Here is a 23,657-nt window from a genome sequence, read left to right on the forward strand (position 1 = left end):
TTCCAATAAATGGTAGCCTGAGGTTGCCCGGCTCTGTCTTGTCTCTGGGGGGGGGGCCGGGGGCACATCTCTGCCTGGGGCAGGCAGCGGGGTGGGTGCATGGGGTGCCTGCACGCTCCCAGCTCCCCCACCCCCAGCAGGGTCCTGGGGAGGGCTCCGGCAGGGGGCTGTCCCCGCTGGGTTCCCCCCCTCGGGGGGGTCGCCAAGGCGCTGCAGCCCCTGGGCTCTCCAGGGGGCTGTGGCAGGAGCGGGGCTGGCGTCCTGCTGCTGGTCCCGTCCCGGGGCTGCGGTGCCAAGGACGGGGGGGTCGGATCCTGCCCCTTCCAAAGAGCCTGGACCGAGCAGGTCCCGGTGCACCGGGTCCCGGGACCGAGCAGGGACCGGTGTCCCCTGGTGCCGGGTGGACTGGTACCGGGAAGGTCCCGGTGCATCGGTTCCCGGTACCGAGGAGGTCCCGGTGCATCGGTTCCCGGTACCTCCCGGGACCGAGCAGGGCTTTACCGAGCGGCTCCCGGTGCCGCCGGTGCCTGCCGGTGCCGAAGCCCCTCCCGGTGCCGGCGGCGCGCAGAGCCCGGGGCGGAGCGGGGGGGGCGGAGCGGGAGCCCCGGGGCAGGCTGGACCGGGCCGGGCCGAGCCGAGCCGGGATTAACCGGCGGCTTTGGGGCCGAACCCGCGGAGGGGCCCCGGGACGGCGGCGGCGGTGCCCGGTCCCGTAGGCGCAGCCCCGGGCGGGCGGCCCGGCGGGACCATGCCGGTGATGAAGGGGTTGCTGGCTCCGCAGAACACCTTCCTGGACACCATCGCCACCCGCTTCGATGGCACACGTAGGGCTGCGCCTCGGGACGGCGACGGGGAGGGGGGGGGGGGCGCGGGCAGCGGCAGGCGTTTGGGAAGCGGCGGGGGGCGCCCGGGGCACCGGAGCCCCCCGGAGCGCATCGGGACGCGACTCTCCGCGCTCTCCATCCCCCGGACGGCTTCGGTTCTCCGGCGCCGTGAAGCCCCCGAGGTGACCTGGAGGGTCCCGTGCCCCGCTGCCGGTGCTTCTGGAGGGTCCCGGTCCCGCTCAGCACCAGGGACAGAGGCGCGGCCGGCGGTGCTCGGCGCACCGGGAGGGGTCCGGGACGCACGGGGGTCCCCGGGGGGAGAGACCCCACCCGGGCACCCCCAGCACGGTCAGCACCGGGCCTGGAGCAGTCCGGGGAGGGGAGCGAGGGGCTGGGTGCTGCCCTGAGCAGCCCCCGGAGCTGGGTCCTGGTGCCAGGGGATGGCTCGGTGGCACAGCGCGTGCTTGTCACACTCATGGCACACTGCGCTGCAGCCACCAGCATGGCCTTTGGGGACCCCGGGGTTGCCCCAGCCAGCTCCGTGCTGGGCACCGGTTCCTTGCTGCTGGAGCTCAGGTGCTGAGCAGGGCCCTGCCCACCACGAGGGAGCACAGCGTCCTGTGTGCTTGGAGCTACAGCCCTGGAAAAGGTGGGCACTGGTAGCTGTGTGTGGGACGGGGGCCCAACGGTGCCGGTTTTGGGGCCACTTCCCACAGCTGGAGGTGCTGGAGCATCCCTGGGGGCTGGGCTCCTCCCCGTGTCCGTGCCCCCGTGCTGGGGCCAGCAGGGATTAAAGCCCTGGCACGTTGGAGAGGGGATTATGCGGGGGTGCCACGTGCCAGCTTCCGGCAGCACCACGCAGCCACCCGGGGATGGGGTTGTGTTTGGCGCTGACCTCACGCCTCCCCAAATTCACCTGGGCCTCCCCCAAATCACCTGGGCCTCCCCAAATCACCTGGGTCCCTTGTGGTGCTGGGAGGGATGAAGGTGATGCTCGGAGCCTGGGGTGTGCCGACACCAGGGGGTTACACCGAGGGTGGCTGAGAGCATCCTGCTTTCATCCTGCATCCTGACGGCACCCTGCTTCCGACGGGCACTTTTAAATAGCGGCCGGCTTTGCGGGTTTGATGCGTCTCTTATCGGCTTTATCTGCCATGGAGAGGGGCTTTAGCCACGGCGATACGTGGTGAGAATTAACCCTGCCTCTCCCACGCAGATGCTGGACCCCTCATCCAGGGGAGCTGGCTGCTGCCGCAGGGGCTGTGCCCCCCTTCACCACAAAGCCAATCCCAAATGCAAGCCATGCCAGCCCCTTTTCTTTTTTTCTCCCCCCCCCCTTTTTCTAATACCACACCCTGGACACCGCGGTAATCCTGGCTCCCCAGAGCCAAAATCTGGCCTTAGTCACAGCTCCCAGCTATTTTTGCTTCTCCAAGCTAATCCTGGGTCGTGGGGAATAACACCAGAGCTGTGTGCAGCTCCCAGCCCAGGCTGCGGGGTCCTGGCACCCCCGCTTCCTTGCCACCCTTGCACACCCTTCCTGGGGCTAAAGCACAAAACCATCTGCCCAGCTGGCACTGAGCCCGTGGCCCTGCTGGCAGAGCCCCCGCCTGGCCCAGGGCTGGTAAAAGCTTTCCTGGGTGATGCCTCCAGGGAGGCTGCGAGCTCCGGGGTGCTGTGACACGAGGGTTTTGCGTTTCCCCTGCACCTCTTGCCCTGGCTTAGCCCCGACTCGGGGCTTGGTGGCGTTGCTCACGGAGCCAGGAGCTGTGTCGGGGTCTTTCCCCTTCCAGCCCAGCGGGGACCTCCAGATCCTGGGGGTGGCAGGGCAGGGGGATGAGCTTGTCCTTGGGGTCCCCTGGCTTGGATAAGGGATCAGCCCCAGTTCACAGCATGGGGCACGGTCCTCCACGGCTCTGCTAGCCCACAGGGTGAGCAGGGGGGCACGGGGCAAGCCTCCCCGGTGGCCGTGGGTCCCCTGGTACAGATGGAGCAGGGTCTGCGGGCAGGATGGAGACCCAGCTCCTCTTTCCACATGGACCCATGGATGGAGTGGGATTTCTGTGCTCCCCCTTGGGCTGCAGGGCCCATGCGTGCAGCCCCGAGCCCTCAGGGGTCGCCGTGTCTCCTTTCAGACAGCAACTTCATCCTGGCCAACGCTCAGCTCCGCCGCGGCTTCCCCATCGTCTACTGCTCCGACGGCTTCTGCGAGCTGACCGGCTTCGCCCGCACCGAGGTGATGCAGCAGAAGTGCAGCTGCCGCTTCCTCTGCGGGGCCAACACCAGCGAGGCCGTCCTGCAGCGCGTCGAGAAGGTGCTGGAGAGCAAGCAGGAGTGCCAGACCGAGGTCTGCTTCTACAAGAAGGGTGGTGAGTGGCGCTGGGGACCTGTGGGAGGCTCCTGGTGGGGCTCGGCCCCGTGCCGGGCAGCGCAGGGGCTCTCCTGCCTTCCCTCTCCTCTCCTCTCTCCCGCCCAGGAGCGGCGTTCTGGTGCCTGCTGGACATCATGCCCATCAGGAATGAGAAGGGGGAGGTGGTGCTCTTCCTCTTCTCCTTCAAGGATATCACGGAGAGCCGGGGCAAGAGCCACCCGGGCGACAAGAAGGAGGGTGAGCCGTGGCTGTGGGATGGGGACGGGGAGCAGGGAGCACCAGCAGCGCGTGCAGGGGGCACGTGGAGAAGGGGTTCCCAGCCCCAGCCTGGTTTTGTGTCCCGGCTCGGTGGTGCCACCCACGCGAGGAGGGGTCCCCAGCTCCCCTCTGTTGCTCCAGGACAACGTCTCGTCGTTGCAGAGAAGCAGAGGAGCAAGAAGCCCAGGAGCTCGCACCTGCGGGCGGCGCGGCGGCAGGGCCGCACGGTGCTGCACCGGCTCAGCACCCAGTTCGCCCGGCACGACCGCAGCGAGATGAAAATCAACCGGGTAAGGAGCCGGGGGCTGCGAGCACAGCCCGCTCCCCCCAGGAGGCTCTCCCCGTGCCATGCACCCCGCTGCCCCTCGAGGCACCGAAACGCCCTCAGCCCTGAGGCTGCAGCAGGTCCTGACGGTGGTGCCGTGGGACAAGCAGAGCTTTTGGCAGCTTTTGGCAGCTCCTCCTCTTCTCATGGATCAGTTGTCTCGAAACCCAGCTGCTCAGGCTCCAGCAGGGCCATGCTTGCCCCAGGGGAGCGCCGTTACCAGGAGCAGCGGTGTCCCCGCGGCACCATCCCCGTTCCAGCCTCTCCTGGGGCTGTGGGGCTCTGGCACGGGGTCCCCACGGCACGGTCAGGAGAGGCTGAGCCTCAGAGGATGGGGTTGGGAGGGCACCAAAGCTATCGCTGCCCATGCAGAGGGTGCTGGTGGCTCTGCCCCCAACCTCATCTGCACCTGAGAGCGTTCTGGGCAGCTGCTGGCGCTGCCGGTGGATTCCTGCTAATGGCATTAGCACAACATTAATTAATTAATGGGCTGTAAGCGGGTGCTCTGTGCCTGCCTTTGTGGGTGACCTCTGTGCAGCCTGCACCGTGGCATTGGGGCGGTCAGCTGGGGGCACCCCAGACCCACAGGAACCAGGGGGATGGGGGCTGCAGCGCAGGGCCGTCCCCGTGCCACCGCCGCCGTTTGCTCCCCCAGAACGTGTTTGAGAGCAAGCCGTCCGTCCCCGAGTACAAAGTGGCCTCGGTGCAGAAGGCCCGCTTCATCCTGCTCCACTGCAGCGTCTTCAAGGCCCTGTGGGACTGGCTGATCCTCCTGGCCACCTTCTACGTGGCCGTCACCGTCCCCTACAACGTCTGCTTCACCGGCACGGAGGACAGCCCCTCGGCCGCCCGCAGCACCATCGTCAGCGACATCGCGGTGGAGATGCTCTTCATCCTGGGTAGGGATGCTCAGCACGGGGCTGAGCACCCATGGGGGCACGAGGATGCTCCCGGATGGGACCGGGGTCGGTCCCCGTCCCCCCAGCCTGGCTGCCCCGGCCGTAGCGGGGTGCTCAGGGCTGTTTTGCTCTCCCCGGGGCAGATATCGCCCTGAATTTCCGGACGACGTACGTGAGCCACTCGGGCCAGGTGGTGTACGAGCCCCGCTCCATCTGCATCCACTACGTGGCCACCTGGTTCTTCGTCGACCTGATCGCTGCCCTGCCCTTCGACCTGCTCTACGTCTTCAACGTCACCGTGGTGAGCGCCAGGGGTCCTGTGGGAGGAACCTGCTGCTCCCGGGTCTGCCTGGGAGCCAGCTCGGGGAGTGGGGGAAAAACGGAGACCACAGCTCTTGGGGGAAGCCTCCTGAAAAAGGAAAATGACCTCAGCCAAGCCTGGGGTGCAGCTGGGCAGGGCAGGGAGCGGTGCCCTGAGAGACGAGGCCATGGTGCGAGGGCACAAGCAGCAGTTGCCTAAAAATGCTGCCAAGGAACTGAGGCTGCAGCCGTCTGGAGGGATCCGCTGGGCTGAAGGCAGCCGAGCTGAGCTGCCCAGGGATTTTCTCCATCGTCCCTGTCCCGGCAGGGTCTGAGCCCAGCACCTGCTATGGCTCAGCTCCTGCCCCGTGCCCCTGCCTGGTCCCATCTCCCTGGGCTCCTCCTGGTGCGGTGCTGGGAAGAGACACAAGGACAGAGAAAGAGATTTGGGCACGGTGGGAGTGCCCGGGGGAGCTCAGCACCGCTGCGCATCCGACCCAGCCCAAGCCAGGGCGTCTGGCTCTTTGTCCAGGATCCTCAAGGATCCATTTCTCGAGGATCCACCTCATCCATGCTCGGGGAGGGAGCGCTGCCCAGCCTGTCCCGTAGCCGTGGCGGGTGGTGAAGGGTCCCTACCTCGGAGGGGGAGGCCGCTGGGGGTCCCCTCCCTGACCCTACCGCTGGGTTCACCCCGGTGCCCTGCTCCCCAGACCTCGCTGGTTCACCTGCTGAAGACGGTGCGGCTGCTGCGGCTGCTGCGGCTGCTGCAGAAGCTGGAGCGCTACTCGCAGTACAGCGCCATGGTGCTGACGCTGCTCACCTCCATGTTCGCCCTGCTGGCCCACTGGATGGCCTGCGTCTGGTACGTCATCGGCCGCACGGAGATGGAGAGCAACGACCCGCTCACCTGGGACATCGGTGAGTGCCGGGGTCCCCGCTGACGGTGGCATTGGGGGGGGGCGTGCAGCATTTTTGGGTGGCTCCCGACCACGAAGCAAGATCGGGAGATCGGGGAGGGGACGGGGGCCGTGCCGAGCACCGGCGCTGACCCCCGGCTGTGCTTGGCAGGCTGGCTGCACGAGCTGGGCAAGAGGCTGGAGGCTCCCTACATCAACAGCTCGGTGGGGGGCCCCTCCATCCGCAGCGCCTACATCGCCTCCCTCTACTTCACCCTCAGCAGCCTGACCAGCGTGGGCTTCGGCAACGTCTGCGCCAACACCGACGCCGAGAAAATCTTCTCCATCTGCACCATGCTCATCGGGGGTGAGGCGGGGACGCGGGGACCCCGGGCAGGGCACCGTGGCGGAAAAAGGTGGTGGGGTTGGGGGAGAAGCCCCTTTTTGGCACGCTTTGGCCACCTGGGTGCCCGGTCCTTCCCCGGGTCTGATGCTGCCCTCCTGGCCCCCAGCGCTGATGCATGCCGTCGTCTTCGGCAACGTCACGGCCATCATCCAGCGCATGTACTCCCGCCGCTCGCTCTACCACACCCGCATGAAGGACCTCAAGGACTTCATCCGCGTCCACCGCCTGCCCCAGCAGCTCAAGCAGAGGATGCTGGAGTACTTCCAGACCACCTGGTCGGTGAACAACGGCATCGACGCCAACGAGGTCGGTAGGAGGGTTTGGGCAGGGTTGGAGCAGCCTCCTCGCTGCCCCCCACCCTGCTCACGAAGATGGGGGTGATGGAGGGGGGGTGCGTGCAAGCGTGCACGTGTGCTTGTGTCCGTGCCCTGCTGCTGGAGGGCTCAGAGCCGGGACTGGGGCAGGTTCCTGGCAGCACGGGGAGCGGGGACGTGCAGATAGAGCAGAGGCAGCCTTAAATCATCCGGAGCTGGGCTGGATTTACCACCCAGAGCTGCTGAGCGGCGAGGTGCTCCATCGTGCCAGGGCTGGAAGCCCTCCGGCAGCTCCGGGCACCACTTGCACGTCGGCTCCTCTCCTTCCAGCTGCTGCACGACTTCCCCGACGAGCTGCGTGCCGACGTGGCCATGCACCTGAACAAGGACATCCTGCAGCTGCCCGTCTTCCAGACGGCCAGCCGGGGCTGCCTGCGCTCCCTCTCGCTGCACATCAAGACCTCGTTCTGCGCCCCCGGCGAGTACCTGCTGCGCCAGGGCGACGCGCTGCAGGCCAACTACTTCGTCTGCTCCGGCTCCCTCGAGGTGCTGAAGGACAACGTGGTCCTGGCCATCCTGGGTGAGGGTTGCCCCCCCCGAGTCCTCCCGGAGCACCTCGTGCCGCTCGCACGAGGTGGGGGCTCACCCTATAGCCCATAGCCCACCCTTGTCCTACAGGCAAGGGGGATTTGATCGGCGCCGAGCTGCCCGGCGAGGAGCGGGTGATGAAGAGCAAGGCGGACGTGAAGGCGCTGACCTACTGCGACCTGCAGCACGTAGGGCTGGGGGGGCTGCGCGAGGTGCTGCGGCTCTACCCCGAGTACGCCGCCAAGTTCACGGCCGACATCCGCCGGGACCTGACCTTCAACCTGCGGGAGGGCGGCGAGGTGGAGGTGGGTGCGTGGCCTCCCTCCCAGGCCCCTTCCCGACCTCGCGTCCCCAGCGCCGGGGATTTATCCGCTCCGTGGTCCCGAGGCTCCGGGGCTGGGGAGGGGGCTTTGGGTCTGCCCCCCCCCGAGCCGTGCACGTACGTTCCGGCTTCTATCAGCTCCATGCAACCCATGGAGGTTGCAGGCAAAAGCGTTCACAGCGCAGGAGGCTTGGGAACGGGGCTCTAAAGGATTTGGGGACCCCCCAGGGAAGGCAGCCAGGGCGTGCGCCCCCTCCCCAGCACGCTGGGGGCTGCGGGGGGGGCGTTGTGCTGCAGAAATAGCTCCGCACCGCTGGCACGGAGCAGCCGGGGTCCTCCCCGGGGGGGCACCCACCGCCCCCAGGACCTTTACAGGCAGGGAGGGGGCTCCCTAAATCCTAAACGGCCTCACCCGGAGCTTGAGAGAGGCGTAAATAGGTGTAAAAAGGCCGGGGGGGGGAATTGGGAAGGGGGGGCTGCGCACCAAGGTGGGCACGTTCAGGGCACGGGGGCCGCTGGTGGCTGCTCCCCACATACCAGGGGCCCCGCTGAAGGAGGGGGGGGTCAGGCAGAGATTTTGGGGTCGAGGGGGCTGCTGACATCCCCCCCCCTGTACCCGCAGCCTCACCCGGACAGCGGTGGCAGCCCGGAGAAGCCCCTTCCCTCCATCCTGGAGGATGGGGAAGGGCAGGATGAGGTCTTCCAGCGCTCGCCCACCGCCCACCGCCCGCTTCTGTCCCCCCCCAGGAGCAGCCCTGCACGCCGGGGGGGGCCGGGGACCCCCTCGGTGCAGCTCCCAGGGGTGGGGGGCAGCAGGGCCAAGAAGCCCCCCAAGCTCCTCATCCCCTCCCTGCACGCCCCCGAACCCCCCGAGCTCGGCCCCAGGTAAGGCCGGGGGGTCTCGGGAGGGTGGAGGGGGGCAAAATGGGGGGGGGGCGAGGACCCATCTTCAGCCCTTCCCCACCCCAGAGTGGTGGACGGGATCGAGGACGCCGGGGGACCCTGGGAAGCCCAAAACTTCACCACGGCCCCCCCGCCACGCAGCGCACCGAGGGGCTCCCCCCCGCCAGGTACAGAACGGGGGAGAGCGGGGTTTTGGGGGGGGGTTCCACGGGGGGGTCCCCAGTGACCTGCGGTGTTTTCCCGGCAGGGTGCGGGGAGGGAGGCCCGGTGCTGGCGGCGGAGGCGGAGGAGGCGAAGGGGAGCGTCCTGAGGCTCAGCGCCGAGGTGCGGAGGGACCGGGGCTGCGGGGAGGGGGGGGGGAATTTTATTTTGGATTCGTAATTTTTTTTAATTATTTTTTATTTTCATGTTTAATTTTTATTTTTTTATTTTTTCCCCAATATTTATTTTTTATTTCTTATTTACTATTTTTAATGCTTATCCTTCTTTTTTTATTATTTTTTATTTTTTAATCTTTATTTTTATTATTATTTTTTTAATTTTTATTTTTAATTCCCTAATTTTTATTTTTAAATTTCATTTTTCACTTTTTAGTTTCAATTTTTATTTTTATTTTTTATTTATTTCATTTCCTCATTTTTACGTTTAATTTTTATTCTTTAAATTTATTTCAATTTTAATATTTTATTTTATTTGTATTTGTATTTATTTTCATTTTTCTTTTTATTTTGTTTTCTTTTCTTTTCTCTTGTTTTTCTTTTCTTTTCTTTTCTTTTCTTTTCTTTTCTTTTCTTTTCTTTTCTTTTCTTTTCTTTTCTTTTCTTTTCTTTTCTTTTCTTTTCTTTTCTTTTCTTTTCTTTTCTTTTCTTTTCTTTTCTTTTCTTTTCTTTTATATATTTCTGTCCCCCCCCCCAGGTCAGCCGCCTCACCCAGGAGCTCGCCCACCTCGTCCACGAGCTGCAGCGGATGCTGAAGCTGCTCCAGAGCCTCCCCCCCGGCTGCCCCCCCCGGCTGCCCACCGCCCCCCGCCCCTCCCCGCTGCCCCCCCCCTCCCGGGGCTCCCCCTCCTCCAGCCCCCGGCCCCAACCCTTCCCCTCCCGCTCGGTCCACGCCTCCTCCGCCCCCCCCGGCCCCCCCAGGCCGGGCACGGAGGGGCCGTGCCCGTCCCCCCCCGCCGCCCCCCAGCCCCGCTGCGCCCGTTCCTTCCCCGGTTGCTCGGCCGGGGGGGGGCCCCCAGCTCGCCCCCAGCCCCTCTCCAGCTCCTCCAGCTCCCGTTGACCCCCCCCGGAGGCCGCCCCCGCGGGTCGGGGGGCGGCCGGTCCCGACCCCCCCAGCCTTACCCCCCCCCCATCAAATCCACAGCAGGGATTTTGATACCGCTTTTGATACTTTTTTTACCCACGGGGGCTTTTTTAAAAAAAAAAAAATAATCCGCCCCCCCCCACGAACCCCTCCAAGCCTCCCCCCCCCCCCCGGGGCCGCGCATCCCTCCCGTGCCCGGTGCTGCCTGGGGAGCCCCCGGGGGGCTTCTGCCGTGGGGGGGGGTTGGGTGGTCAAGGACCCCCCCCCCAGCTCTCCGGGGAGGGTCTCCGGGCTGGGACCCCCCCCAAAAAGGAAGGCAGCTGTGCGTTGTCCCCCCCTCTGTGGTTTCTGCCCCTTATTTTTTTGTCCCCCGAGGGTGCTCCCCCCACCCCGGGCATGACCTCTCCTACCCGTGCCCCCCACCTCAAAAAAAAAAAAAAAAAAAAAAGAAAGAAAAACACTAAAAAGCAGACAGAAACGGGAAATAAAAAGCTTTATTTTTAATATTTTTACAACTTTGCTGCGACCACAGCCCCCCCAAGGTTTGGGGGGGGGCACAGCTCGGCGGGGGGGGGGCAACTGCCCCCCCCCTCAATGCACTGGGGTCCCCTATGCACCAGGATACCCCAAAAACTGGGGTCCCCCCAAATCGGGGTTCGCCCCCCAAACCGGGATCCCCCCCAACAAAATGGGGTCCCCCCCACAAAATGGGATTCCCATTTGGGCCCCCCCCCACGTACCGGGGTCCCCCCTACAGCGGGGTCTCCCCTGAGCCAGGCCCTGCCCCCCCCCCGCCCCTCCTTTACTGGGGAACCCCCTCCCCGCCCTCGGACTACAACTCCCATCACCCCCCGCGAGGGCCGAGCCGTGACGTCACGCCGCCCGCACTCCCGTGACAGGGGCGCGCCCGGCTAGGCGGGGAGGTGGGCGGTGACCCAGCGGGGAGGGAGTGGCGGTGATGATTGACAACCGGGTAGTCCAATAGAATAAAGCCGTGAGCGGAAGGGGTGGGCGGATCCGGAAGCGGAACGGGTAAAGGCGGAAGTGAGGGCCGGGGCCTGCGAGACGCAGCCGCGGCGGGGAGCGGCGCTGCGGGCGGTGAGTGGCGGCGGGGCCGGGACGGGCCTGGAGGAGGGGCGGGGGGGGAAGGCTCCGGGGGGGCTCCTGCCCGGCCCCGATAACCCCGGGCCGCTCCCCGGCTCCGCTCCGGGCCGCGGCTGCCTCACACGGGCCCGGTTCCCGGTGGGCCCAGCGGGGGGGGGGGGGGCACCGGGGCTCGGGGGGCGCCGCTGGGCCTGGAAGGGGCTGAGGGGGGGGGAGCGGGGCTGGGGCTGGGGGTTGGGCCTGGGGGGTTTTATCCCGCCCGGGGGGGATCTGCGCTCGGTGCCCCCGGTGCCGGCTGTCGGTAATTGGGGTTTTTGCCGTGATTGGGGCGGTTCCGGGGGGGTTGGGGGCTGGGGAGGGGGAGGTGGTGCTGAGGTGGGGCCGGGAGGGTCCTGAGCGGGGCCCCGTGAAGGCTGAGCCTTCACCCCGGGGCTGGGGGCTCCTGGGGGGGGGGGGGGGGGGGGCAGCGCTTGTCAGGAAGCTGCGTGGGTTCCCTGGGAAGGGATTGGGGTGGGGGGGCCCTGGAGGGGATCCCAGCCCCCCCCCTCAGGTGTGGGGCCATTTGTGGGGTCCCTGGAGGGAGTCCCAGCCCATCTTCAGGTGGGGGGCCGTGGCCAGGCTGCTCCCCACCTGCCCCCCGCGAGGCCTCTCCTGCTGTGGGATAAAAGGTTGGATGTAGTGCTTGGGGATGTGATTTAGTAGGGGACGTTGGTAGCAGGGGGATAGCAGGACCAGAGGCTTTTGGGGGGGCTTTTCCAGCCCTAATGGTTCCTTCCTGATTCTCTGAGACCCTCTGAGGCTGACCGAGTGGGTGCAGGGGGGAGCAGGGGGCTGCTGAGGTCCCCTGGGTGCTGCTCGAGTTATCCCCGGCGATGCTGGGGGAGCCCCATACTCTGCCCCCTTGATGCCAGCTCCTCTGTGCCCTGCCCAGGGGACAAACCTGATGCTCCCCTGGTCCCCGTTCCCCCCAACTTGTTGCTTCGTGTGGCTGTTGCAGCCCTGACCTCGATGGCTCCCGAACATGAAGGAATTAGAGGGAAGAGGGGCACTGGGGGGGCTCTTTTAAGGGCACAACTCCCATCTCCTCCTCTTAGTCTTACGTGTGGTGGGTCCCCAAACGTCTCAGCTGCTCTGCTTGTGGTGTGACAGCTCCTGAGAGTGATCTCAAGGTGGAACCGCGCAGCTTGGTGAGACAAAGGGAGGGATTTCTGATTCACACGGGCTCGGCGTGCCGTGCTGAGCGAGCTCTCCTGGAATATCCCCCTGATGCTCGCTCCTGCTTTGACTCTAAGTGGTTTGTGGGTCCATTTGTTGGTTCTGCTGGTTGAGAAGGGGAACGGTGGAGAAGGGCGAGGAGCTTTGGTGGGAGCAGGCTGCCACGAGGCGCTGTGTGCTTCCCTCTGAGGTGCTGTGGGCTGGTTCTGGTGCTGTCCCTGTTTAGGGTCAGGGACTTGGGCTGTGAGGTGAGGGAGGAAGGTAAAAGGGGATTCTGGAGAGGGATTGGGGTTAGGGAGCAGCAAGGAGACAGCCAGCTCCACGCCTGGCTGTGAATGCAGCGAAATCCTACACAGGGATGTAGGGGAACACAACATTGTGTGATCTTACTGCGAGCAGAGCTGGGTTTGGGTTTGCTGGAGCAAAACCGAGCGGTGTTCTCGCCCCGTGGCTGAACCTCGGGGTGAGGAGTGGTGTGGGGGCTATAACGAGCTCCTTCCCGTCCAGTTCTGGTGCATCTGAAGGGGGCCCAGCCCTCGAGCTGCCCCCCAGCCCTGCCCCGGTGCTGCCTGGAGCCTGCTGGGTGCTGGTGGCATCCTCCTGGAAGGGCTGGGGGCAGGAAACGAGATGGGAAATGAGATGGAAACGCTTCTAGCAGAGCGGGTGTAGCCTGGAGCGTTTGGGTCAGCGTGCCTAAAAGAGGGCAGAAGGCAGAAACGGCAGCGTCAGCCCTTCCCTCCCCGTGGGACACGGAGTTTGAAGTCCTCTTGTGCAACTCCGGTGGAGACGTCGGAGAAACACCACGGAAACGTCCCAGCTGCTCACCGGGAGCAGCAGGCCTCGCTGGAAGTGACAGCGGGGGACAAAAAACGCTCGGTCTAACCCCAAAACGAAGGCTTCTCTTCCCCCCCCGGAGCACGGGACCGAGCTGCTGGAGCAGCCCGACACAAACAGATAAGAAAACCCCGCTTCTCGTGTTTGCTTTTCTTTGGTGGCGCTCCAAAAAAAAGGAACTGCTGGAGGCAGGAGATGCCCGCGCAGTCTGGAGGAGATAGCATGAAGGTCACGGGCCGTGTTGCAGTGAGGATGGCCGTTCTGGGCCGCGTTAACGAGCTCCTTGTCTCGTTTGTGGAGCAGGTGCTGTCTGCAGGTTTGTTTTCCTGGACCCGTGGTCAAATTCGAGCCGAGCCTTTTGAGGCCACGCTGAGCACGGGAGGTAGGGAGAGCCTCGCCTGGAGGATTAAAAATGCTGGGTTCTGCTTCGTGCTGATCCAGGCTGTGCTCGTGGGCACCTAAAACTGCAGCACGTCAGCTCCTGTGGGGCCGGGCTGGGTTCTGGTGGTGTCAGGGATAAAGGGAAGCAGGCAGGAGCTGCGGGAGGGAGGCGATGGGGGGCACACGGGGTGTTCTGGTGGCTGGGGCGTGGAGGATTCACCCCCTACAGCCAGGGAGAAGCTTCTGTGAGGTGAAAGGGGACGCAAAACTCCTCCAGGAGTGGTGTCCTGTAACTTCTGCTTGGTAGGATGCTGCCACCTCTCATCTGCTCCCTTTAGGGCATCTCTCGAGCGCCTTGGCCCCGCAGCTGGCCTGAGAGGAGCTTGGCTGAAGCAGGACCGGGGGCTTTGTGCTCCTGGCTCCTCCATCGTGCTGCTCCGAGTTTACTCATGCATGTGGTTCCTCTGGTGAGCTGCAGCCCTAAAACACTTAGTTGTGTCCTCCTGCAGAGCTCAAACCCCGCTGAATTAGGCAGGGAACTTCCCTGCAGTGCCTGTGCCCGCGTGGTGACAGCTCTCCCCGCTGGCCCTAATTCACCAGGGAGCATCAAAACCCGCAGCTGGAGGGGAGCACCAGCGGGTGGAGTGACTCCTCGCCTCCTTAGGTGTCTTCAGGAACCCTTGGTGAAGAATTATTTCAGCTGAGAGCGCCTTTTGGAAGGGGTTAAACCGTCTCCAAGGAGGCTGAGGGACCGCAGGTGTGGGATTTGAGCACCCCCAGGCTCTGGTGCTGCAGGGATTAACTGCCTGGCAGTGCTGCGGGCTCGGGGATGGAGGGATTTAGGGTTAATATTTGTCTGGAGCAGCTTCATTGCCTGGCTGGGGCTACAAAAGGTGTTTGAGGTGGCTTTAAGGTGAGAGTCGCAGCTGAAGTTTGCTCAGCTGGAGCTGAGACGGTGACTGGCTGCTGCTGGGGGCAGAGGGCCCCTTGGAGGAAGGGCAGCTCGCCTGGGAAGCTTTTAATGATCAAAAAAACCCAAGGCCAGGGAGCCAGGCCCAGAGCTGCTGATGGCTTCTTGCCTGTGAGGCTGCAATGGGGCTTCAGAGGTGGCAGGGCTGCAGCTTTGGGATCCCCGATGCTGAAGCTGGGTCTTCAGGGAGAGGAGCTGCTGTCACAGGCTTACTGTGCCTGTTTGGGGCTGCAGAGAGCAACAAAAATGCTTCAAATTCTCCTGCACAAACCCCAATTACCTCCAGACTGACACAAACGTGCCCCAGTCTTTGGGGTGCTCAGGTGAGAGGCTGCAGAGGAGCTGTGGGAATGGCTCTGCTGTCGCTGTCTAGGCTGGTTTGGGCCTGGATTTAAGTTTTTAGGGCTGCAGCCTGTGGATCTGGGCCCCTAAAGTGGCCCTGCAGTGGGGGCAGGAGGCTCCTGCTGGCAGAGCTGGCTGCTCCTTTGGGGGCAGGTGAAGCAAAAAAGCGCCCGGTACCCTCAGGGCTCCCTCTGCCAAGGAATTCGTGTACTGCCATCAGCTGTTTAACCAGAGAAATATTTCACTGGGGCTTTTGTCTCGAGTACTTTGAGTCGGAGCCAACAAATCCCTGGTGAAGTGGGTAACTGGATCCTTCAGAGCGGCCTCTCAACGGCGCTGCCTCTCCGAGCAGCCTTCGCTGCTGGGTGAAGGTGGCAAAAAAAACAGGTTCTGGGCCTCCTGGTGCCTAAAACTTGCAGCTTTCCTGTGCTGGAGAGCCTTGCGGAGTGATGCTGGTGCGGGTGTTAATGAGGGGTGTGATTGTAATTGCCCTGCAGAGCCTGGGGTTGTGGTGAGGGGCTGGTGAGGTGAAGTCCTGTGCTGATCTTGAACATCCTGACACCTGGACGATGCTCCTGCTCTGGGGTGGGCTGGGAACCTTCTTGTTCAGGGCGGCCAAATCCTGAATTCAGTGCTCACGGGAGCCTCCAAGCCCTCGCAGCAGATCCTGAGGGGCACTGAGGAGCAGAAACTGCGACCCTGGGGCTCCTGGTTGCTGGACAGCACTGGGTACGGAGACCTCTCTCTGCTTTTAAAGCATCCCGGCTGCTCCAGGAGCTTGCTGGAGGAAGCTCAGCGCTTCTGTACGGATTTGGGGGCTGGTGGGGCAGGGGAACCGCAGCACCTTCCTTCCCCTGCAGGATCTGGTGGTGTTCAAGCTGCTCAGCTTCATCAGCCACAAGAAACAAGCTTGGAGGACAGCTACCTGTGAGTCCTGGCTCCGTGAGCATCGCGCCCGCCTTGTCCTGGCCTCGTGGGCTGCAGCTCGCTGGTGCTGTTGGAGCCTTGCTGCGGTGGTTTTGGTCTGCTCAGCCCGTGATTTGGGGTGTTGTGGGCATCAGAGGAGGTGCTGGGATGCTCAGGCTGCTCGTGAGACCCTAGCCTGAGACCCTCAGGGTCCCCTGAATGCATCCCGATGATCTGGCAGCTTCTCAGGGGGCACGAAGCCACACGATTGTGCAGGCAGGCCTGAAATTGCCAAGACCTGGGGATTTCAGCAGGCTCCTTGCCCTCTTTTGCTCCGGGAATCCTTTCTGTCATGTTTTGGGAGGTCAGGGCTTGGCCAAGGCAGGTTTAGGTGGCTCTGGGTGCTGTGGGCTGAGTCCAAACGGTGACGGAGCTCCCCTACCTGCTGACAGGCTGCCCTGGGGAGCGAGCGCAAGGTTAAACGAGCAAAAACTGTTCCTCTGTGGCCTTTTTTTTTTTTTTTGATGTTTCTTTCTGTGGGGCTGAGGAGGAGCTGCAGGAGGCAGGAACCTCCTCGGGTGGGTGCAGGCAGAGGGCTTCTGCTGTGCCCTCACCCCTGGGTGCTCCTCAAGCAGCTCCTGGCCCCCGCTGCTTCCTCACCATCCAGCAGGACACGGCGCTGCTCATTTTGGCTTCCTATCAGGCTTTCCCATCCTGTCCAAACACATTTGGCCTCCCGTGGACAAGAGGGTGGGTTCCTCGCAGGGCCCCAGCTCTCAGCTGCTTGGCCAGCGCCTCCCAGCCCTACTGGGCGCACTGGTGCCACTGGGCGCACTGGTACCGCCAGCTGCCGCCTGCCAGGGGTGCTCCTGGCGTGCCTGGTTTATCAGGAGCCGGGCTCCTTGCTGCTCCTAATGAACTGCTCTGCGCTTAATGACCCTTTTCATTATGGTAATCCTTTTATACCAGAGCCTAATGGCACTTCTCAGACAAATGGGGCAATAAAAAAGCGTTTAGAAAAGCAAATGTGCTGATGGGCTGCCACAGCCACGCAGGCACACGTGGTTGGACTCTTCCTGAAGCTGCAGGTAGGTCTGGCAGCTCCTCATCCTCCAGCGAGCACCGGGTGATGCAGATGAACCCCGTCCTCTCCTGGGCACGCTTGCTTCTTGGCACTGCTGCTGCAAGCAGGGTGCCAGGTGGTGGCTTTCAATCCATCGCTCACCTTGCGAGGGGAACGCGTTCATTCCTTCCCACTTCATGGGCAGTGAGTGAAATCTGACTCGGGGTGCTCCAGATCTGTCTGCAGGGCTCAAATTTTGGAGGTTTTTGCATTTATTGCACTCGAAAGTGTTGCTGGATGTCCTGATGCTCGGTGATGTGTGCCTTCACTGCCTCAACCACAGGGCTGGACGGGTTGCTCCAGTCAGTGGCTTCGTGGCTCAGCCTCCCAAACATCTTGCCGTGCCCAAAGCTGCTCCTGGAGGTTTCTTTCCCATCTGCTCGCTTCCTTGGATGGGACTGGTGCAGCTGCAGGCTTCTGGCTTGCTTCCTGATCAAAGCAGCTTCGTGTTGAATGTCTCCGTGAGGCGCAGCATTCTGCGCTGCTCCTGTTTGGAAGCTGTGGAGCTGGGTGAGCTCTCGGGTGAGCTCTTGGGCTGAACTTGCTGGCTCGAGGCTGCCTGTCGAACCGTGGGACCGAGCTGAAACTCGAGACGGCTCAGGCAGCCTCTTGGCAGTCACAGCCCAGTGGGGTTTGCTCTGAGAGCAGGCATTTGGGACTCGGTGTCTGCTCCTGGTCAGCCTGGGTTGCGGAGCCACTTCCAGTTCAGCCCCAGTTCAACGTGCTTTAAGTTTCCTGTTCACAGGAATCGGGTGTTTGCTGGCTAAATTTGCTCTAGGCATAGAAAGTGTTTCCTTGGGGATGTGCTCAGAGCTTGATGAGAGGAGGAATTATCTTTTTGGGGGCTTTTTTTTTTTTTTTTTGCAGTTGTCTTTGACAAGAAGCTTGCTCCGGGAGCTGAAGGAAGGCGGTGATCCGGAGCAGATGCAGTCGGTTGCAGCATTTTGTCAATGACAGGAAGTGGGAGTAGTGATGGGTACAGGAAATCTGCCTGGATCCCTGTCGCCCTGCGCTCCCGGAGTATTCCTGTCCTCAGCTGCAGGCAGATCCCAGCTGGCAGCACTGAAACGCCCGGAGCTGAGCTGGCTGCACACCAGCCTGCCTGCTGCTTGCGGTGCTGCCGTGCTCCTGCACAGCACCGGAGCCTTGGGGCCGCTGCACCGCGTGTAGGTGTTGCCCCTGCACCCTGATAACGCTGTCTAGACAGCGTTTGGTGATAAGGACCCGTCCGCAGCAGTGATGGGAGCAGCTGCTTTCTGTCTGTGAGCGCAGCCTGTGCCCGGAGCAGGCTGCTGTCACAGCCCCTCAGGGCAGGCATCCTCGAGGCTGCCTTAGGACTGCCCTCGGAGGCAGTGTTTAATAGCTACAGGCTTTAAGTTAATAGTAAGGGCCTTTGAGCAACGCTGAATGTAGAAATTTTGACTGTCCTGTGCTCTGCGGGGCTGGCAGCCAGCTCTGCTTCCCGTTACGGTGTCCGTGGAGCTTCTGAACAGCTCTGTGGTGCTGTGGAGCTGCGATCTTGTGAACCTGGGAGAGGAGGAAGGAGTTAAAGGTCAGCTGCTAAAGGTCTCCTGTGAACTGAGTAATTCTTTTAACAGACAGAGCTCTAATAAGCTGCCTGGCATCCTGGCTGATTGCTGCTTGCCTCGCCCTAGCAAGGTGTGTGTGGAACATCACACAGAGGGGAGGAAGGGCTGTGTTACCATCTCTGAGGGCTTCAGACAACTTCAGATCCTGCTGCAGGCACTGCTGATGGATGGAAACTACCAGATAACCTTCCACAGGGGGAAAGAGCCAGCAGCTGCCCGTGCTGATGGTGGCAGCAGGTCAAAACCACCCTCTGGACCTGGCAGGGCTGGTCCCCGAGCGTGTCGCTAACTCTGACCTCCTCTTCCAGTTGCAACCTGCCTCCAGGTGGATCCAGCGCCCGACCTGCAGCCACCCCCCTAACTCTTGGCACTCCTGCACTTAGACCACAATGGCAGGTCGAGGTGGAGCTGCTCGACCGAATGGACCAGCCGCCGGGAACAAAATCTGCCAGTTCAAACTCGTTCTCTTAGGAGAGTCAGCAGTGGGGAAATCCAGCCTCGTCCTGCGCTTCGTGAAGGGGCAGTTCCACGAGTACCAGGAGAGCACGATTGGAGGTGAGTGCCCGCTCCAAGTGGCTGTGCTTACAAGATGCTGGCCCCCAGGGGTATCAGGAGTATTAATGGCTACTTCAGTCTGGTTTTTGACTATAAATAGTCAAGGAGCTATCAACTTTTAACTCTTGGTCTGCAATTTGGTAGTGTGAAGATCTGTGTTAGAGAATAGTGCTATGGCAACCACGAGTGCTCTGCCTCTGAGGTATCTTTACTGCCAGTACTTGAATTCCTATTCCTAATTAGAACCGAGGCCTTCAACTTGGTTTATAGCCCTTTAATTATGTTTTCAGATGAGGAGCTGGGTTCTCAGGGTGGTTTCTAGCCTGATACTGTAATTCCACAGCTCTTTCGGGTCTTTTAGGGTTCTTCAGCTTAAAATCATTAGCGTGGTGTCACCAGTGAAAGGTCAGGCAGCACCCAGCTCCCTGGGCAGTGATGTGAGGAGGTGTGCAATGAGAAGGCTCGGTCTGTAGTAACCCATGCAGGGGGTAAGTAGGGCTAAAAGTAGAGTTTATGGGCAGGCAGGGCTTAAAGCTCTGTGGAGGGCCATGTGGGCAGCCTGCTGTTGTACAGGCTCTGTGTCTGAGCCTGGTTGTGCTACAACTGCAATGACAGTGTGGTGTTATGCTTACTGGAACTAGAAAATGACCAGTTTCTGAACTGGGGAGCGTGGTGTAACTGGGCTGACTTCCCTGCTTTGGTGGGGGGTGCTCTCCAAAGCTAATCCTGGGGGTGTTGGAGTAGCACTGAGTGCTGGCTGCTGGGGAAGGAGGAGCAGTGCTGCTCAGCTGGCTGCTGCTTGCTGGGCTCTCGGAGCCTCCTTCCTGCTGGCTGCTTGATGGCTCTTGGGTTTCTGTGTGTGAGTAGCTTGATAATTCAGCAGAGCTGCAACTTCCACGGCGAGAGGCACTGCGCTGGCCCACCTGGGGCTTCTGCCAGCTCCTGTGCAAAAGCAGAAGTGCCCTGAGCTGCTGGCTCTCACTGCAGGGGCTCTCCAGCTGGAGGTGAGGCAAACACAGCTCTTCTCTTTCAGCTGCCTTCCTAACGCAGACGGTCTGTCTGGATGACACAACGGTGAAGTTTGAGATCTGGGATACGGCGGGGCAGGAACGGTATCACAGCCTGGCACCCATGTACTACCGAGGTGCCCAGGCAGCCATTGTTGTCTACGACATCACTAACACAGTGAGTACTGCACCAGGGCCCTGCCTGTTTGGTGGGATGAGGCGTCTACATCTGTACCTGATGCTTCTTGGCCCCCTGGGGGTGTTGGGTGTAGGGTCCCTGGCAATGCTAGCCTGCAGGTTTCTGGGTTTCTTGAAAACCAGCAGCCTCTTCCTCGGTTCTGACCAAGGCTGTCTGAGCTGATAAAGGATCCTGCTACAAAGTGCTGTAGAGGCAGAATGCTCCTTACAGGAAAGGCTTGTTCTAAACATATCTCCACGGAGCATTAATAAGAGGCTGCCCTTCCTGACTGCCTCCTGTTTGCTTCCAGGACACATTTGTACGAGCCAAGAACTGGGTGAAAGAGTTGCAGAGGCAGGCTAGCCCCAACATTGTAATTGCACTAGCAGGAAACAAGGCAGACCTTGCTACCAAGAGAGCCGTGGACTTCCAGGTAAGTGGGAACCTGGTTCAGTTGCTCCCTGAGTGGTCCCGAAAGCAGCTTTGCATCATCTGGGGGTTTGGTGTCTATGTCCAAATTGCTTTGGGATGTGATGAAGTTGGAGATTCATGCTAAGAACCCCAAGGATGTCCCTGGAAGGGAATTCCAGCTTGCCTTCTCTTGCTCTCATAGCTCTTGTTGTTAACAATTACAATAAGTTATGAGAGCCTGTAGCACAAGCTTGTGTTTTCAGTCCCCGCTGCTGCCTTACTTACACATTGCTGAAGACAGCACCAGATGAAATAGTGTCCCTTACCTAAAATACACCTGAAGCTTGTTTTCTAGTCATCACTCGAGCTCTTAGCTCAGACTAAGGCAGAGCTATCTCCCAGACCACTGCACAACCAAAGCACAAGGTGCTTTGTTGCTCGAGACATGCTGTGTCCACACGCAGCCTGTGCTGCTGTGCCCCCCCCCCCCCTTTTGGGGGGATGCCAGCCATGCTGGCTGGTCCTTGGTGTGCGTCTTCCAGCTGTCCTGGGCAGGCAGGGCTCGGGGCTGGGGTGGGAATGTGTGGCTTAGGGCAGAGGCTGCCTTCAGCGTTCAGTTTGCCAAGAAGTGAAGCGTGTGAGGCCTGCTCGGGCCTCCTCCTGGCAGGATGCCTTTATCACTCCTCTGTGATTGTTTCTAGGATGCACAAACATATGCAGATGACAACAGCTTGCTGTTCATGGAGACGTCGGCGAAGACAGCGATGAATGTGAATGAAATCTTCATGGCAATAGGTAACAGTTTGTGTGGAGAAGATGTTTGGGGTGGCTCTGAGCACCAGCAGCCCCCTGGCAACCACGGGAGCTCCTGGATCAGCCAGGTTCTGGAGGCTCTTACTGGAGGACGTGTCCAGTTGGCTAAAGTTTCATCTATGGTCACTCAGGCAGTCCCGAGTGCTTGGAGCCTTTGCCCTGTGAGCTCTATTTGCCCTCTGTTTGTCTGGTGAATAAGGATGGAACAGAACTGACAGCTAAAACTAAAAGTGGGTTTGTTTTATGTGCTTGTGCTGCCAGCAGTGTCCAGTCCCAGACTTCTTAAGAGGCAAAGGCTTGGGCCAAAGCAGGCTGAGCCCAGCTTGTGCTCTACAGAGGGGAGGAGATCACTCTATAGAGGAGCCTACTAATGTCTTGCTTCTTTCTAGCCAAGAAACTGCCAAAAAACGAACCCCAGAATGCTCCGGGTGGTCCGGGCAGGAATCGGGTGGTGGACCTTCAGGAGAGCAGTCAGCCCAGCAGGAGCCAGTGCTGCAGCAATTGAGCAGCCCATCCCACCCGCCGGGGCCCTTGAAGGACGTGACTGGAATCCATGCTAACAATCGCACTTACCGTAGAGCGGCCGCTGCTGGTGGCTGCTGTGATTTCTCCATCCCTTTCTGATCATAGGCTGGAGGGGAGTTCTTCCACCTGCACCTTTCTGTACAAATACTAATTAAATTCTAAGTCTTAAGTCACTTTTTTAATATATGAACTTCTCTTCCCTCTTCCTGGTGGTGGTGGATGCACGACCTGGTGTCTGCCCAGCCAGCTCATCCCTTCCCACGGGTGAGGGCCAGCAGCACCCAGGTCCCACAGTACTGTAGTTCACTATGGGAAACAAAAGGGATATTGAGACTAGACAACCTTGGTTCAAATTACCCACGTGTAAAAGCTGAGGCTAATACCAGTACGATATGCCTAGAACAACCACTAAACTGTAGCATTATAGAGACAAACTCTGGCTCTTCGGCCACCTATTGACCAAATCAATTATGAGTATTTTGGGGTGGGGCAGAGGGAAGCAAAACTGGTTTCTTCTGTATTTTGTATTGTATGTTTCTTCATGTAACCAATCAGTATCTTGTCAATATAGTACATACAACTAGCTGCCTGTTGTCTTTATTTGTGTTGGACTCTAGCATGCCAACTCTTTTCTATCTCTGGTTCTGTCGTAATGCACTAATCCTGTTGCAACTTTTTTGCAAAGATCTTGTATAGAAAACTCGTCTTTTTTTTTTTTTTTTGATGGTTGTGATGCCACTAATGTTAACCCTACTCTGGTGTGAATGCACATGGTTTACCGATGTACAGGGGTGGGGTGGGGGAAACCCCAGCTAACCTGTCAGTGGGAGCTCTGTATTGCCTGTAATTCCACACAGCACGAAGGGAGGTATTAAAACGGCTTCTGTTGCCAGACTCTAACTGATGTTGGCTGCTGCCTAGTGCCTAATGCAATGTCTTATGCATCCTGGTATTTAAGAGGAACTGTCAACCTAGTCTTCACCACAAACTTCAGTTTCGTGTGATTAAAAGAAAATTTTTATAAACCTACCACGATCAACAATGTTCGTGTTTCTTGACCGAGCCAGGAGGGGAGTGGACCAGAACATCTCTGCTGGAGGCTGAGGTGGGCTGGGGTGCCTGCCCCCCAGCTCTGCAGCCAGGCACAGCTCTGTAAGGGACGTGTGGCCTTCCTCCCCTGCCTGGGGAGGCATGTGCTGCTTTCTTCAAGTCCAAACTTTTTCTTCAAGCCCTCATTTCCAGCTTCTGAGGCCTGCATGGAGGTGCAGAGAGGTCTTTGCTGCTAACAAGGAGGATGGAGGTGGTTCAGGGTGCTTGTGGTGCTCTGGGCAGCAGTGTATGAGGAAGCTTCAGGTGAACAGTGAGAGCTGTTCATCACCTAATGCTGTGAGGGTGACGGCAGCACGAGGCTGGGAGAGGAATTCAGAGCTTACATCATACCTGGGCAAGGGACAAGCTTGGGCTCAGTGTGGGCGAGTGTCTCTCTCTGTAGAGAATGGGGGCATTGGAAGATGCTCGGTCCTGGTGCTGCTGGGTGGACTTGAAGATCCTTCAAGCCAGGGGAGATCAGCAGAGGCAGTTCGGACAACCAGACCTGCCCCTCGCAGCTCTGCTTGGCTGGCTGGGCCAGGTGCTTGTGGGAGCACAAAGGTTGTGCTGTGCCTGTGCTTGAGCCTGCTGCTGCTGTCAGTGGGTGTGTGCGTGCAGCAGAAGCTCTGAGGAAGCACAGCTGCAGCCAGCTGATGGCCCTGGGCAGGACCTGCCCTTGGCTTGCAGCCTTGGGGCTGAGAGCTCTGCTGGGTAGCTGCAAATCTTCTGTGCCAACAACCACAGCTCCTGGGGGCTTCGTCCTGCGTCCAAGGTCTTGGCACGCTCTGCTCTTGCTGGTTTTCCTTAAAAGCTTCTTGGGTGTGAGATTGCAGCCCCACAGCTGCGGGATGGGGAAAGGTCTGGAGCAGCGCAGTGACCGGGTTCCTAATGCTTGGCTAGAGCTGAG

General features: G+C 60.7%; 2 protein-coding genes across 2 annotated transcripts; both read left to right on the forward strand.

Moving 5' to 3' along the window:
* Positions 1–710: 710 nt before the first annotated feature.
* On the forward strand, positions 711–13,323 carry KCNH4 (potassium voltage-gated channel subfamily H member 4; the record flags this gene model as incomplete). The annotated part of the gene is made up of 15 exons (XM_084496102.1): positions 711–824; positions 2,960–3,193; positions 3,301–3,432; positions 3,616–3,743; positions 4,434–4,677; positions 4,821–4,978; positions 5,688–5,895; positions 6,046–6,240; positions 6,386–6,585; positions 6,924–7,173; positions 7,272–7,486; positions 8,126–8,388; positions 8,473–8,573; positions 8,654–8,730; positions 13,165–13,323. Exons 1-15 carry the CDS (start codon positions 749–751, stop codon positions 13,321–13,323), a joined length of 2,640 nt encoding a protein of 879 aa, XP_084352228.1. The 5' UTR covers positions 711–748.
* On the forward strand, positions 10,717–22,244 carry RAB5C (RAB5C, member RAS oncogene family). Its single transcript, XM_084496310.1, has 6 exons — positions 10,717–10,806; positions 18,481–18,727; positions 19,761–19,912; positions 20,223–20,345; positions 21,025–21,118; positions 21,526–22,244. The coding sequence occupies exons 2-6, from the start codon at positions 18,562–18,564 to the stop codon at positions 21,639–21,641; spliced, it is 651 nt and encodes a 216-aa protein (XP_084352436.1). The 5' UTR covers positions 10,717–10,806; positions 18,481–18,561; the 3' UTR covers positions 21,642–22,244.
* Positions 22,245–23,657: the final 1,413 nt, after the last annotated feature.

The sequence above is a fragment of the Aythya ferina genome, assembly GCF_964211825.1.
Source record: "Aythya ferina genome assembly, chromosome: 23".
NCBI classification, from domain to species: Eukaryota; Metazoa; Chordata; class Aves; order Anseriformes; family Anatidae; genus Aythya; species Aythya ferina.